We start from the raw sequence: 13,740 nt of genomic DNA, 5'->3' as shown, positions 1-13,740 counted from the left end.
GATTTCACCTGATACCCTAGTTTATTGGGGAACAGGAACAGAATCAAACCCAGTCTTGATATTGATGTGATATGTATCCTTACCAAGTTTCATCAGGATTCAGTAATAAATGCGGTCTCTAGTGTGGTAACCTGATTACTTCTTGTTTTGATGTAAATGACCCAGATTTGGCCTTGACATTGCAACCATAAACATTCTTACCACTTTATTGAAACGGAGTCATGAATGTTGCCTCTGAAGTAGTAACCTGGTTGTTCTACAATTGGACCAGTTGACATATTATTTAGCACATTGGATCCAGATTCCAAAAAAAGTGGTCTCTAAGAGTAGTGACAGGGTTTTTATAACATATGACCTGGTGACCTCGTTTTTGGAAGAACATTGACAGGATTCAAATTTGGCCTAAATATTGTCAAGATGTACATTCTTGGTGACCAGTTTTAGACTCATGTGGCCCAGATTTGAACTCTGCTTACATATTGTCAAGATAATCTTACAAGGTTTCATCAATGATTGGATAGTCTATAGAGTGGTTACAAGATAACAGCTGATGACCCATACAAATGTCGGAAGTGATACACAGGGTATTATCAATGGCTCACCATGAGGGCTTCGTGCTCAGGTGAGTTGAAAACTTAACCTAAATATCCAGGCAAAAAGGTTGACATGCTGGCTAATTTGTTTGTAAAGTTCCATCTTTCTAGCAGGAATATCCAGAGATATTTATCTCAAGTTGTGCATGGCTCAACAATCTGACAGAAGTATTCATGGGCAAAGACAAACGTACACTGCCCCTAAGAAAATGGGGTCATAAAAGACACTCTCATCATTAACTAATCCTAGAAGAAAGTGACATGTGGGCTCAAAACAATTGACCATCAAGTTGACATGGGCACATACAATTATATATATACATACATAAAATTATTCATGTCCTGAAAATAATCAAGAAGAAGAAAGTGTCCTACTGGAATGATGAGTGAGATTGTTTCATGCGTGACAGGTCGTTCTTGTTTAGCTTCGACGTCAGACTGGGATCCTCAGGCATTGGCAGCTCCTTCTTTTGTGAGCCAAACTTCATGGAAACCATGCGGAACAAGTACGCTCTTGGCATATCTGACAAAAGCAAACATAAAACGGTCAACTATTACAGTTATAGAGAGGTATGGGTCTTACAAGTATAGTGAGGTATGAGTCTTACAAGAATAGTGAGGTATGAGTCTTAAAGTATAGTGAGGTATGAGTCTTACAAGTATATTGAGGCATGAGTCTTACAAGCATAGTGAGGTACCTTTGAGTCTTACAAGTATAGTGAGGTATGAGTGTTAAAAGTATAGTGAGGTATGAGTCTTACAAGTATAGTGAGGTATGAGTCTTACAAGTATAGTGAGGAATGAGTCTTAAAGTATAGTGAGGTATGAGTCTTACAAGCATAGTGAGGAATGAGTCTTACAAGTATAGTTAGGCATAAGTCTTACAATTATAGCGAGGTACCTATGAGTCTTACAAGTATAGTGAGGCATGAGTGTTTAAAGTATAGTGGGGTATGAGTCTTACAAGTATAGTGCGGTATGAGTCTTACAGTTATAGTGAGGTCTGAGTCTTACAAGTATAGTGAGGCGTGAGTCTTATAGTTATAGTGAGGCATGAGTCTTACAAGTATAGTGAGGTATGAGTCTTACAAGTATAGTGAGGTATGAGTCTTACAAGCATAGTGAGGTACCTATGAGTCTTACAAGTATAGTGAGGTACCTATGAGTCTTACAAGTATAGTGAGGCATGAGTCTCACAAGTATAGTGAGGTATGAGTCTTACAAGTATAGTGAGGTTTGAGTCTTACAGTTATAGTGAGGTATGAGTCTTACAAGTATAGTGAGGTATGAGTCTTACAAGTATAGTGAGGTATGAGTCTTACAAGCATAGTGAGGTACCTATGAGTCTTACAAGTATAGTGAGGTACCTATGAGTCTTACAAGTATAGTGAGGTACCTATGAGTCTTACAAGTATAGTGAGGTACCTATGAGTCTTACAAGTATAGTGAGGTACCTATGAGTCTTACAAGTATAGTGAGGTACCTATGAGTCTTACAAGTATAGTGAGGTATGAGTGTTAAAAGTATAGTGTGGTATGAGTCTTACAAGTTTAGTGTGGTATGAGTCTAACAGTTATAGTGAGGTTTGAGTCTTACAAGTATAGTGAGGTATGAGTCTTACAAGTATTGTGAGGTATGAGTCTTACAAGTATAGTGAGGTATGGGTCTTACAAGTATAGTGAGGTATGAGTCTTACAAGTATAGTGAGGTATGAGTCTTAGAAGTATTGTGAGGTATGAGTCTTACAAGTATAGTGAGGTATGAGTCTTACAAGTAAAGTGAGGTATGAGTCTTACAAGTATAGTGAGGTATGAGTCTTACAAGTATAGTGAGGAATGAGTCTTAAAGTATAGTGAGGTACCTATGAGTCTTACAAGTATAGTGAGGAATGAGTCTTACAAGTATAGTTAGGCATAAGTCTTACAAGTATAGTGAGGTACCTATGAGTCTTACAAGTATAGTGAGGTACCTATGAGTCTTACAAGTATAGTGAGGTACCTATGAGTCTTACAAGTATAGTGAGGTATGAGTGTTAAAAGTATAGTGTGGTATGAATCTTACAAGTATAGTGCGGCATCAGTCTTACAGTTATAGAGAGGTAGGAGTCTTACAAGAATAGTGAGGTGTGAGTCTTACAAAAATAGTGAGGTATGAGTCTTACAAGTATAGTGAGGAATGAGTCTTAGAAGCATAGTGAGGTACCTATGAGTCTTACAAGTATAGTAAGGTATGAGTGTTAAAAGTATAGCGCAGTATGAGTCTTACAGTTATAGTGAGGTTTGAGTCTTACAGTTATAGTGAGGTACCTATGAGTCTTACAAGTATAGTGAGGTACCTATGAGTCTTACAAGTAAAGCGAGGTACCTATGAGACTCACAAGTATAGTGAGGTATGAGTCTTACAAGTATAGTGAGGTACCTATGAGTCTTACAAGTAAAGCGAGGTACCTATGAGACTCACGAGTATAGTGAGGTATGAGTCTTACAAGTATAGTGAGGTATGAGTCTTACAGTTATAGTGAGGTATGAGTCTTACAAGTAAAGTGAGGTATGAGTCTTACAAGTATAGTGAGGTATGAGTCTTACAAGTATAGTGAGGTATGAGTCTTACAAGTATAGTGAGGTATGAGTCTTAAAGTATAGTGAGGTATGAGTCTTACAAGTATAGTAAGGTATGAGTCTTACAAGTAAAGTGAGGTATGAGTCTTCCAAGTATAGTGAGGTATGAGTCTTACAGTTATAGTGAGGTATGAGTCTTACAGTTATAGTGAGGTTTGAGTCTTACAAGTAAAGTGAGGTATGAGTCTTACAAGTATAGTGAGGTACCTATAAGTCTTACAAATTTAGTGCAGTACGAGTCTTACAGTTATAGTGAGGTATGAGTCTTACAAGTAAAGTGAGGTATGAGTCTTACAAGTATAGTGCAGTTTGAGTCTCACAGTTATAGTGAGGTATGAGTCTTACAAACATAGTGAGGTATGAGTCTTACAGTTATAGTGTGGTATGAGTCTTACAAGTATAGTGAGGCATGAGTCTTACAAGTATTGTGAGGAAGGAGTCTTAAAGTATAGTGAGGTAACTATGAGTCTTACAAGTATAGTGAGGTATGAGTCTTACAAGTATAGTGAGGCATAAGTCTTACAAGTATAGTGAGGTACCTATGAGTCTTACAAGTATAGCAAGGTATGAGTCTTACAGTTATAGTGAGGTATGAGTCTTACAAGAATAGTGAGGTGTGAGTCTTACAAGTATAGTGAGGCATAAGTCTTACAAGTATAGTGAGGTATGAGTCTTACAAGTATTGTGAGGTATGAGTCTTAAAGTATAGTGGGGTATGAGTCTTACAAGTATAGTGGGGTACCTATGAGTCTTACAAGTATTGTGAGGTATGAGTCTTAAAGTATAGTGGGGTATGAGTCTTACAAGTATAGTGAGGTACCTATGAGTCTTAAAGTATAGTGGGGTATGAGTCTTACAAGTATAGTGGGGTACCTATGAGTCTTACAAGTATTGTGAGGTATGAGTCTTACAAGTATAGTGAGGTATGAGCCTTACAAGTATAGTGGGGTACCTATGAGTCTTACAAGTATAGTGAGGTACCTATGAGTCTTACAAGTAAAGTAATGTACCTATGAGTCTTACAAGTATAGTGAGGTATGAGGCTTACAAGCATAGTGAGGTATCCTGTGAAGGTGGTTGCCAATGCCAACCAGGAGGTCGCCGCGTGTGCTGCAGAAGCTGACACTGTGGGGGACAGCCTTTAGCTGCAGCAACCTGCAGAATGGACCAATAGACTTTGAGCCTCACAGTGGAAAAAGGGTTTTGATTCATGTGCCTTTAGTGTCAACGGGATAAGCATTGCTGTACAGGCTAATGGGGACGACACTTTCCTTTCTTACTGTCCTTTCTGTTCTCTTCTTACCAAAATCCATTTTAAGCAGAAAGTGTCATCCATGATTAAACTGTGCAGATTGTACAGGCTAATCTGGAACGACCCTTAACACACATGCATTAAAACCCATTTCATCACAGCAATGCTAAATAAGAATAGCTTCACCACATCAGCCTGGTAGCCTGCAATCTATTACCATAACTGGCAACCTGCAAGGTGGACCAATAGATTTTAGTATTATAGCTTCATCACATCAGCCTATCAACCTACAATCTATTACCATGACTGGCAACCTGCAAGGTGGACCAACAGATGTTCACTAGTAAAGCTATATCAACCTCTCAACCTGTAATAGATCAGCAATGCTGGCAACCAGAAAAGTGGAAAAACAGACTGTGATAAGTATTGCTTCAACACATCAAATAAGCAACCTGCAATCTATCTAGCCTGATTTCAATATGGAATATTTTTTTGTATTCGTCATAAAAGATAAGGTATGCTTTCAGACATAAAAATACTAGACAGAGTCACTAAAAACTATTGATAACTACCATAACAAATGGTGTATTGCCTGATTTTTTTATTTTTTTTTTGGGGGGGGGGGGTGAGTGTGGGGGGACGGGCAATGTATACCTGACACCGCTGTTTACAGTTAATGTTATTCATGCTATATTATCACTTGATCATAATTCAAGCAAGCCCAACTGACCTGACCAGCAAGTTAGTCTCGTTCCAGATGCGTATGGTGCCGTCTCGACTGCTCGAGGCGTAGAGTTTCAGTCTCGAGCACGCGCTGAGTCCCGTTATGGACTCAGTGTGGTCTTCCCCAGGCTCGTGGTCATAGCGATCTGAAATCAGCCCAAACAGGATTAACAGATGTTTAATTTCAGTGTGTTAAAGTGATTTAGAATGATAATTGGAATTAAAATGCAATAAATATTTTATGAGTTGCTGTTCAATTGAAATTATCTGCCCCTTTTCAGTGATGATATCATCACATAAGAATCGTCAGAGAAGATATGTTCTGATTTCATAGTGATAAAGCGTTGTATCATGATCATTGGAATTAGTTAGCAATTAATATTTTTTATGAGTTGCTGTTCAACTGAAATTAACTCAGTGACAATATTATAACATGTAAAACAAACATTATCATAGAAGTTGTTTATACAGTTACATTTTAATGTAATAAGCACACTGGTTATTTTGGTAAAGCTTTTATATGAATAAAATAACCAGACTAATTTATTTCAGTAACAAGAGCACCGCATAACGGGTGCCAACGCTCGGCTGCGGGTGCATTTTTTAATAAATGAAAGCTTGTCAGAATTTTTTTTTTTAGAGGTCACAGTAACCTTGACCTTTGACCTAGTGACCCAAAAATGGGTGCAGCATGTAACTCATCAAGGTGCATCTACATATGAAGTTTCAAAGTTGTAGGTGGAAGCACTTTGATTTTAGAGCAAAATGTCAAAGTTTAAGCATGATGCCGGAGGACGACACGATAAGCTGGGTATGACAATACCTCGGGTTTTCTCCGAAAACAGCTGAGCTAATAAATAACATAATAATACTTGTATATATACCAGGATTTAATATGTATTTTAACATCAATAAACTATATGCTTAAATACAATTAATTTATTACTAAAGTGTTATCAGTAACCTTGACACACCTTATTTGTTCCAATTTTAATTTATACCATACTACTGTATCCTATAAAAGGCAGCTCATGATGCAGGTCAATTACAATACACATATCATGGCATTTTAATTCAGACAAGCTACCTTCCCACAACCAAACCAATCACCAAACTAACCACTGCTTGGTTATAATACAATCTACAGGATTTGAAGAATAATTTGTCACACTTCCATTCAAATGTTGACTTTAAAAAAGAGTGAGTACCAGTACATTTGTTTTACTCATTCCCACTGTGGTTTGTGAATCACTAGGTGTATTCACAAACTGGCATTTTAATATTGTGTTACATCAGTACTATTTTGAGAAACCAGAAACAATATTCCTGCTACAGAAACACTATACATGACATTATTCACTTTTAGTTGATGCAGCTCTTCTTTGCAGCTATGAATACATGTATCAAATATAATACATGATGAAGCCATCTTAGATGGTTGAAAATAAATTTGTAAAATAGGTAAAAAAGTTTACTTGTTTCATATAATTTATTTTGCATTATTTCTCTGTTGCCCATTTGGCATTTATAAGCTGTCATTTATGACCTTCAACCAACATGTCAAGTTTATTTAACTAATCACAGCACTTAAGCTCGCAAGAGAATAGTTATGTTCAATTAGTAAATGATCACTAGTATAAGCATCTCAACTCAACACATTATTAATCATATTACTGGTAAATAACTCAGACTAAAATCACATAATATATTAACATTTTCATTTAAAAATTAACATTGAAGCCTAGTAGTGCAAAAATGGTCAATAAGGTATATCTGAACAGTCTTGCTCCAGATATATGCCTGCATGATGTGTCATAACCTCCACTGATTAGACCAAAAAACCATTAACTATGCCTAGCCCCCGACCAGACTGTGCTAATGTGCAGACAGGTCTGAATATACGCTGGCCGCTTATAGAATAGAACCCATTTTTGCACAACTCAGCTCATACATAATGAATACCCAAATATATCAGCAGCATGCAAATCATCTCCAGGTTACATAGGCTGTTGTTTTGCTTTTTTCACCATCATTACTAGGTAAAAGCGTCCACTCCATACAGCTAGTTACACAGGCAGACGTCTAACCAGACCAGACCAGACAGAATTAAAAGCGTATTAACATTGAAACACAAAAGTATATGGATAACTAGAAGCCCGCTGGCAATGTGTCAAACCCCGTTGTAAAAAATGCAATTGTTTTGTAGTTATTAAAAATGACCTCTCAGTGTGGCCTTGACCTTTGAGCTATGGACAAAGGTGAGGACAGGGAACAAAAACCTTTCAATCTCAATTATCATGTGGAAAGTTATTTCAAAATTGCCTCATGAATGCCAAAGCAGTCCAGATGACCTTTACAATGCCCAAATTGACATTTGACATTTAAGACTGACTTTATTCTCTGAGCTTGGGAGAAAGATTTTACATGTAAATTGACATCCCTACATCAGTACATGGTTAACATTTTGATAACTTTGTTTTAATTGCACATGAATGACAAAGTTGCAGTCCAAACAAGCTTTATTAGGAAAAAAATGGACTGTATATCTCTTAGTGCCCTTGACCTTTCAGCTGAGGTAAATATTTCTTACATACAACTTATTGTCACTTCATGGTAAATACTTGAGGTATGTAATGTTCAAACTGCATGATGAATGATGAAAGCACTCTATGGACAAGCTCTGACAGACTGATGTACATACTCTTAACCATTGTGATAGCCATATCAAGCTTTCAGAAAGCTGGTTCAATAACCTTTACGCAAGGGGGCTCAACACGCAAGTTTAGAGGTTTGTTTTTTTGGTAGTAAGTCAACTTTAATATTTTTGTTAATAACTGCCCAATGGAAATCTTCAATAATACTGTATATATCTTAAAAGAGCTAAATACACAATCATGAATGTAAGGTTGATTTTTTTATTAAAAATGCAAGTTAGACAAACATTTTAAGAAACCATTTTATTTTGATTTAAGCAAAAACTACAAGAACACATTCTGTCTGGTCTGAAACAATTCACATTTGCAAATACTTACAATGGTCACCCTCGTCAAATATTTTTTCTGAGATCAACATAAATATTCAAGCATGAATTGCGACCCCAAAAGTGCTTTTCAAAGTTAAAACATGTTTCTTTGTGTGCCTCTTATTCAACCAGCCTTTTGGACAGGGCAAAAATGACATTTGTTTACTAAATAGCAGTACTTATACACAGATGCTATATTTATGATTATGTATCTACATGATATTAAATTATAAGTATTGCAGATGTTATAAGAAAACTGTATTATTTAAAAGTAACAGTTAAAATAGAAAAACAATATTCATACAGATGTAAACAAATTAATAAATACAAGATTACCGGTAAATGCAATTTACATTTTATTAAACAGCGTACACAATTTATAACTCACACATTTTTATGCAATTATTCCAACCTACATTATATAAAACAAAGAAAAGCATTTTGAACAGACAAAACTTCTTAATTGATTTAGCGTTTTTAGCTTTTTTGTCAAAACATTTCTATTTACCAATTAGAAAATTTAACAGAAAAATCTGCTTTTTAATAAGAATACTATTTTCATTTTATTTTGTTTAATATTGGGCATGTTACAATTTAATGCAGCATGCTATTTAGCCAGTTTTCTCAGGAACACCGGTTATTAACAATCTTGGCGTTGGCTTCTTTTCCCAAAAATATCAATTAAACAATTTAACTGGCAACTCATTTTTTTATGGACAACACTGTATTTAGCGTAAGGATCTTTTCTGCAAAAGATGTACTGAAGAATCTGCTAGATTTTCAATTTGGAATATCCCCTAAAGCTGTGGGTACAAACAAAGGTGACACATTTAATACCGTTCAAAATTACAAACCAATAATACAAAACAATACAACATACAACCAATATTGTTGAATAAAATAAAAGATTGTTTTTACCAATGGATTAAATGGGTTTTTAGAAAGTGGCTGAGATCCAGAAAACACCACTTGATAATAATTTTAAAGATTTAGTTGTCTACACTACATGGGTCTAGTATAACTCAGAACATGTTTAATAAGCTGAAATTATGAGACTATTAAGACATTAATTGAAGACTATAAGAGTCATGACAGAGTGACTTATTAAAGAATTGGGGTTGTGTATCAACAATATCTTTATTTTTTTCAATCAGCAGACAAAATAATGTTAAGTTAAATGTTGTTCATCCTTAAGTTCAAATTTTCAAAATTATCATTTCAGTTAACCATCTGTAAATATTTTTATTATGCTTTTAAAACACAACAAAGCAGTGACTAAGTCAGATTTAAATTATTCACCAAATTGGTGCAGTAAATGGCTAAATATAATAACCACTCTTATCTATATAATAAAAAAAGCAGACAGTATGTAAGATCTTGTTTTTTTATTCAAATTCAGATATCCTAAGAAGTTTGTTATTTTGTATAGTACGTTTGCCAAGGCGTTAAGCCTTGAACAGTACAAGAGAAAGAATAGTTATTTAAGTATGGTTTGTCTATTACCAGTGCCTTCATGATTTTCACTGTCACTTGCTTCTACAAATTTATAAATGGGCCGCGCTCTGTGAAAAAGGGACTTAATGCATGTGCACAAAGTGTAATCCCAGATTAGCCTGTGCAGTCTGCACATGCTAATCAGGGACAACACTTTCTGCTTTAATGATATTTTTCATTCAAGAAAATCTCTTTATAGCAAAAATCAAGTAAAGGCAGTAAATTGTGTCCCTGATTAGCCTGTGCAGACTACACAGGCTAATTGGGGACGCTACTTCATGCACTTGCATTAAACCCCCTTTCAGAGAGAATGGCTCAAATCATTGACTCGCATGTGTATAAGTAGCATGTACTCGTTACAAACACATGACACTAAATCAGCATGTAACAAAGGTTCTTAAGGTTTGAGAGACAAATATTTATGGGAATAATATCGAAACCAGTTGAAGGCAAGTGAAAGCACCTGTAATTAATACAGCGTCTAAAATACTGATAAACTCTTTGTAAATCACCAGAACCAAAACCACCAAGATCAAAATATACAATTGCCAACCAATTTCAAAACAACTCCAATGGATGTGCCAAAGAATATGGCTAAGTGTGCAAGACAGTTCACCATATTAAAACCGTATCAACCACCTAGAAAGGTACAAGGCCAAGGGGCATTGTGGGCTATGCACTGTAACTTACTACTGCGATCCAACGCATCCAACTGGGTCTCAAAACCAATATCTATGTATACATTTTTACAACACATTAACTTAATCATACATTTTTTTGTGGTCTTTTCAATGATAAATGCAATTAGCAGATTGTTTCTGTTTATGTAAATCTCATAAAATTAAGTGTTTGAAAAATGAATATTTTAGCAGCAATTAAGGTTTTTTTCAGTAAAATATTTATTTTTTATGTATTTTTTCTCCATTTGTTTATCAAACCACAATAATTATAATGTGAATACACATGTACTTAAAACTTAGAAAAAAAATTGATATAAATATTTCATATTAATTAACAATATTTATGAACAATTAAATAAAACCTCCTGTCATTTATTAATAAAATATAAAATTATAGTTGAATAATGTATTTACTTGCATACTTACTTCTGTCTCGGAGATTATACATTACGACGCTGTACGTTGCTGTAGCGTGATCCTGGAACGCTACACAGAGGTTTGTTTTGATCATCGTCATGTGCAAGGGGAGATGGGCACAAAAGAATGACATCAATGGAGCTAGGGCCTCCTGGACAAACGGGTACACCCGCCACACTTTGATCACATTGTCTGGAATCAATGATGTATTTTTATCACCATATGTGTACCGATTATGGAAAAAATACAATCTATAAAGCAGTCATGCTTCCTGAGAGCATTTGCAAAATGTTTGTACAAAAAAAGAGAAAAAGCTATATGAATAGAAAATGGAAGTTTTTTTTTTACAATCATATTTCTTCATAACCAGCATTTGTTTTTACGAAGTCTGCAAACTTCTTTCACAAACAACTTAATAATTTTACCATTTTAAGCCAAAATCTCCAGCTTTGTTTTTGTTTTTAAATGTTCAAATAATTAATATCTGTAAAAAAAGGTCTACCATTGAAAAAAAAAACACAGACAAATCAAACATTAAAATAGACTGAAAGACTGAAAGAAACAAGAAAAATAGTCTTTCCAAAATATGAATATAAATAACACAATTAAAAAACAAAAATCTTCATCTATTATCTCATCATTTTCTAGACAATAAGGCACAGTCAATGTTACCTTTGCCTGCTGAAATGAGCTGATCAACCTTGGCATTGGCAATCATGCTCATCACTCCCTTCGTACCATGGGCCTGCAATGGAAGAGTCATACTTACAATCTTTAGTTAATCCTTTCCCACTCAGAAGCAAAGTGAAAATTGCTATGTGCAAGCAGCATAAAACCAGAACAGCCTGCGAGTAACTCACAGTCTGTTCAGGTTTTATGCTGTTTGCTGCTCATCAGTATCTAAGAATTGGAAATGAAGCCTTTAACAAGTGCACCGCATAACGGGTGCCACGCTTGGCTGCGAAAGCTTGTCAGAATTTTTTTTTTTTTATGTTTTAGAGGTCACAGTGACCTTGACCTTTGACCTAGTGACTCAAAAATGGGTGTGGCGTGTAGAACTCATCAAGGTGCATGTACATATGAAGTTTCCAAGTTGTAGGTGGAAGCACAAGATGTTAGAGGCAAAGTGAAAGTTTTATATTAGAGGTCACAGTGACCTTGACCTTTGACCTAGTGACCCAAAAATGTGTGTGGCGTGTAGAACTCATCAAGGGGCATGTACATAATGAAGTTTCAAAATTGTAGGTAGAAGCACTTTAATTTTAGAGCCAATGTAAAGATTTTAGCACGAAACCCGGACGGAGGAAGACGAGGAGGCTATGACAATACCTCGAGTTTTCTCCGAAAACAGCCGAGCTAAAAATTGAATCTAGTAAGAAAGGTCTTTAATTTAAATAAATTTTCTAAGGGACTACAAAGGGGTGAAAATACGTATCTAAGTGTTAAAGGTTTAATTTTCAATGAACTTTAATATGAAAAGTATTGGTAGGATAAGTTTTGAATATTTAAAGGTAATATATTTAGCTTATACAATTGGGTGTGCCATATAAAGAATGAGAACTTTCAGAAAATCAAACTATTTGGGTCCAGCTCTGTGAAAAGGGGGTTTAAGGCATGTGCGTAAAATGTTGTCCCAGATAAGCCTGTGCAGTCTGCACAGGCTAATCAGGGATAACACTTTCCACTTTGCTTGAATCTTTAGTATAATGGAAGACTATTCTTGAAGAAAATCCAGTTTAGGCGGAAAGTGTTGTCCCTGATTAGCCTGTGCGGACTTATTCAAATTCGTAAATGTAAACATTAGAAATCAATAAAGCATAAACAACTGCTCGAATGGAGGACTTTAAACCCAATCTGAGTAGTTGCACAATTATATATTTTAAAAGATAGTACTTAAACTCAAGGAAAACATATAATTTAGTTGCCACTCTTGCAATAAGCAAAATGGTAACTACCCACAAGAGATGAATCCACTGTGAAAAAAACATTTGTCAATATTGTTGCAGGACCAATAGGGAATATATGTTTTAAAAGATAATATTGTGTAAATCAACTGTTTGGCTTACTTTTACATAATAGTGCAATTAAATCAAGTGTCAGTGTTAACATACTGAAAATGTGTAACTTACAAAAAGCACCAACAACAACATGACTGTGCAAAACAGACAAATAACTTGACAAATGAAACATCATTTAAAATGTTTTAAACATTCTACCACATTCTAAATGAAATAATATTCTAAGCTATCAAAAATGCTTTACTTGCATGAGTCGCCTGGGAGGGAAAACAAAACATATTTTCAAATCGCCAAAATTCAGATATTTCTTCTTTATTTTTAGTTTTGTAAAATTAGTATGTAAGCAAAACTTACATCAATTTTAAAGGTCACTTTTCCAGACTCCCAATCAAACACACAAATGTAGCCATCTTTTCTTCCACCTAGCAACAGAGTCCTGTTATTCTTCTTTATTGCTGCACTCTTTCTGCCTTCATTTTCGTTGTCATCCTCCTCATCAGGCTTATTCAGAGCTTTTGTGGTTGCACCGCGCTTAATGGCTCCCCACATGTCAGTTTTTAACTCAATGTCCACCACATATTCATACACAAACAAATAGTTACAGGCCTCTGTGAAAGGAACAGAAAGGGACGAAATAATGTTTAGAGCCATGATATATAACTAAAAGTTAACAGTCATTAAATCAATTTGATTCGTTATAACATTTTTAGTTCTGATATTTATAAAAAAAACTGATAGTAAATTTTAAGTTTACTATTAAGGGTTGCGTGCTTTCGAATGTTATTTGTTAGATAATATCTGTACTTAAAATGCAGGTATATTACATGTTAGCTGTTCATGTGTATGTGCCAATGATTTGCATAAATGTTTAATACAATTGTGGATGATATTAAAGCTGGGAATATCAAGGACATTGGAACCAT

At 35.1% G+C, this 13,740-nt stretch overlaps 1 protein-coding gene across 6 annotated transcripts in view; it reads right to left on the bottom strand.

Annotated features, from left to right (window-relative positions):
- Positions 1-13,740, bottom strand: part of LOC127844791 (WD repeat-containing protein 97-like) — a 67,028-nt gene that overhangs the window by 31,645 nt on the left and 21,643 nt on the right. For 3 of the 6 annotated variants that reach the window (XM_052375264.1, XM_052375270.1, XM_052375265.1), the window contains exons 12-18: positions 13,172-13,425; positions 11,472-11,544; positions 10,809-10,991; positions 10,393-10,434; positions 5,194-5,332; positions 4,260-4,366; positions 969-1,116 (exon numbers count right to left, since the gene is read on the bottom strand). In XM_052375264.1, coding sequence (XP_052231224.1) covers positions 969-1,116; positions 4,260-4,366; positions 5,194-5,332; positions 10,393-10,434; positions 10,809-10,991; positions 11,472-11,544; positions 13,172-13,425 — 946 coding nt within the window. Of the gene's footprint in view, positions 1-968; positions 1,117-4,259; positions 4,367-5,193; positions 5,333-8,218; positions 8,246-10,392; positions 10,435-10,796; positions 10,992-11,471; positions 11,545-13,171; positions 13,426-13,740 lie in introns of all 6 variants that reach the window. The other 3 variants (XM_052375266.1, XM_052375268.1, XM_052375269.1) reach the window with 3 other exon arrangements.

Source organism: Dreissena polymorpha, chromosome 9, assembly GCF_020536995.1.
Source record: "Dreissena polymorpha isolate Duluth1 chromosome 9, UMN_Dpol_1.0, whole genome shotgun sequence".
Classification (NCBI taxonomy): domain Eukaryota; kingdom Metazoa; phylum Mollusca; class Bivalvia; order Myida; family Dreissenidae; genus Dreissena; species Dreissena polymorpha.
Note: the sequence above shows the minus strand (reverse complement) of the source record. Positions and strands in the feature narration are given on the sequence as shown.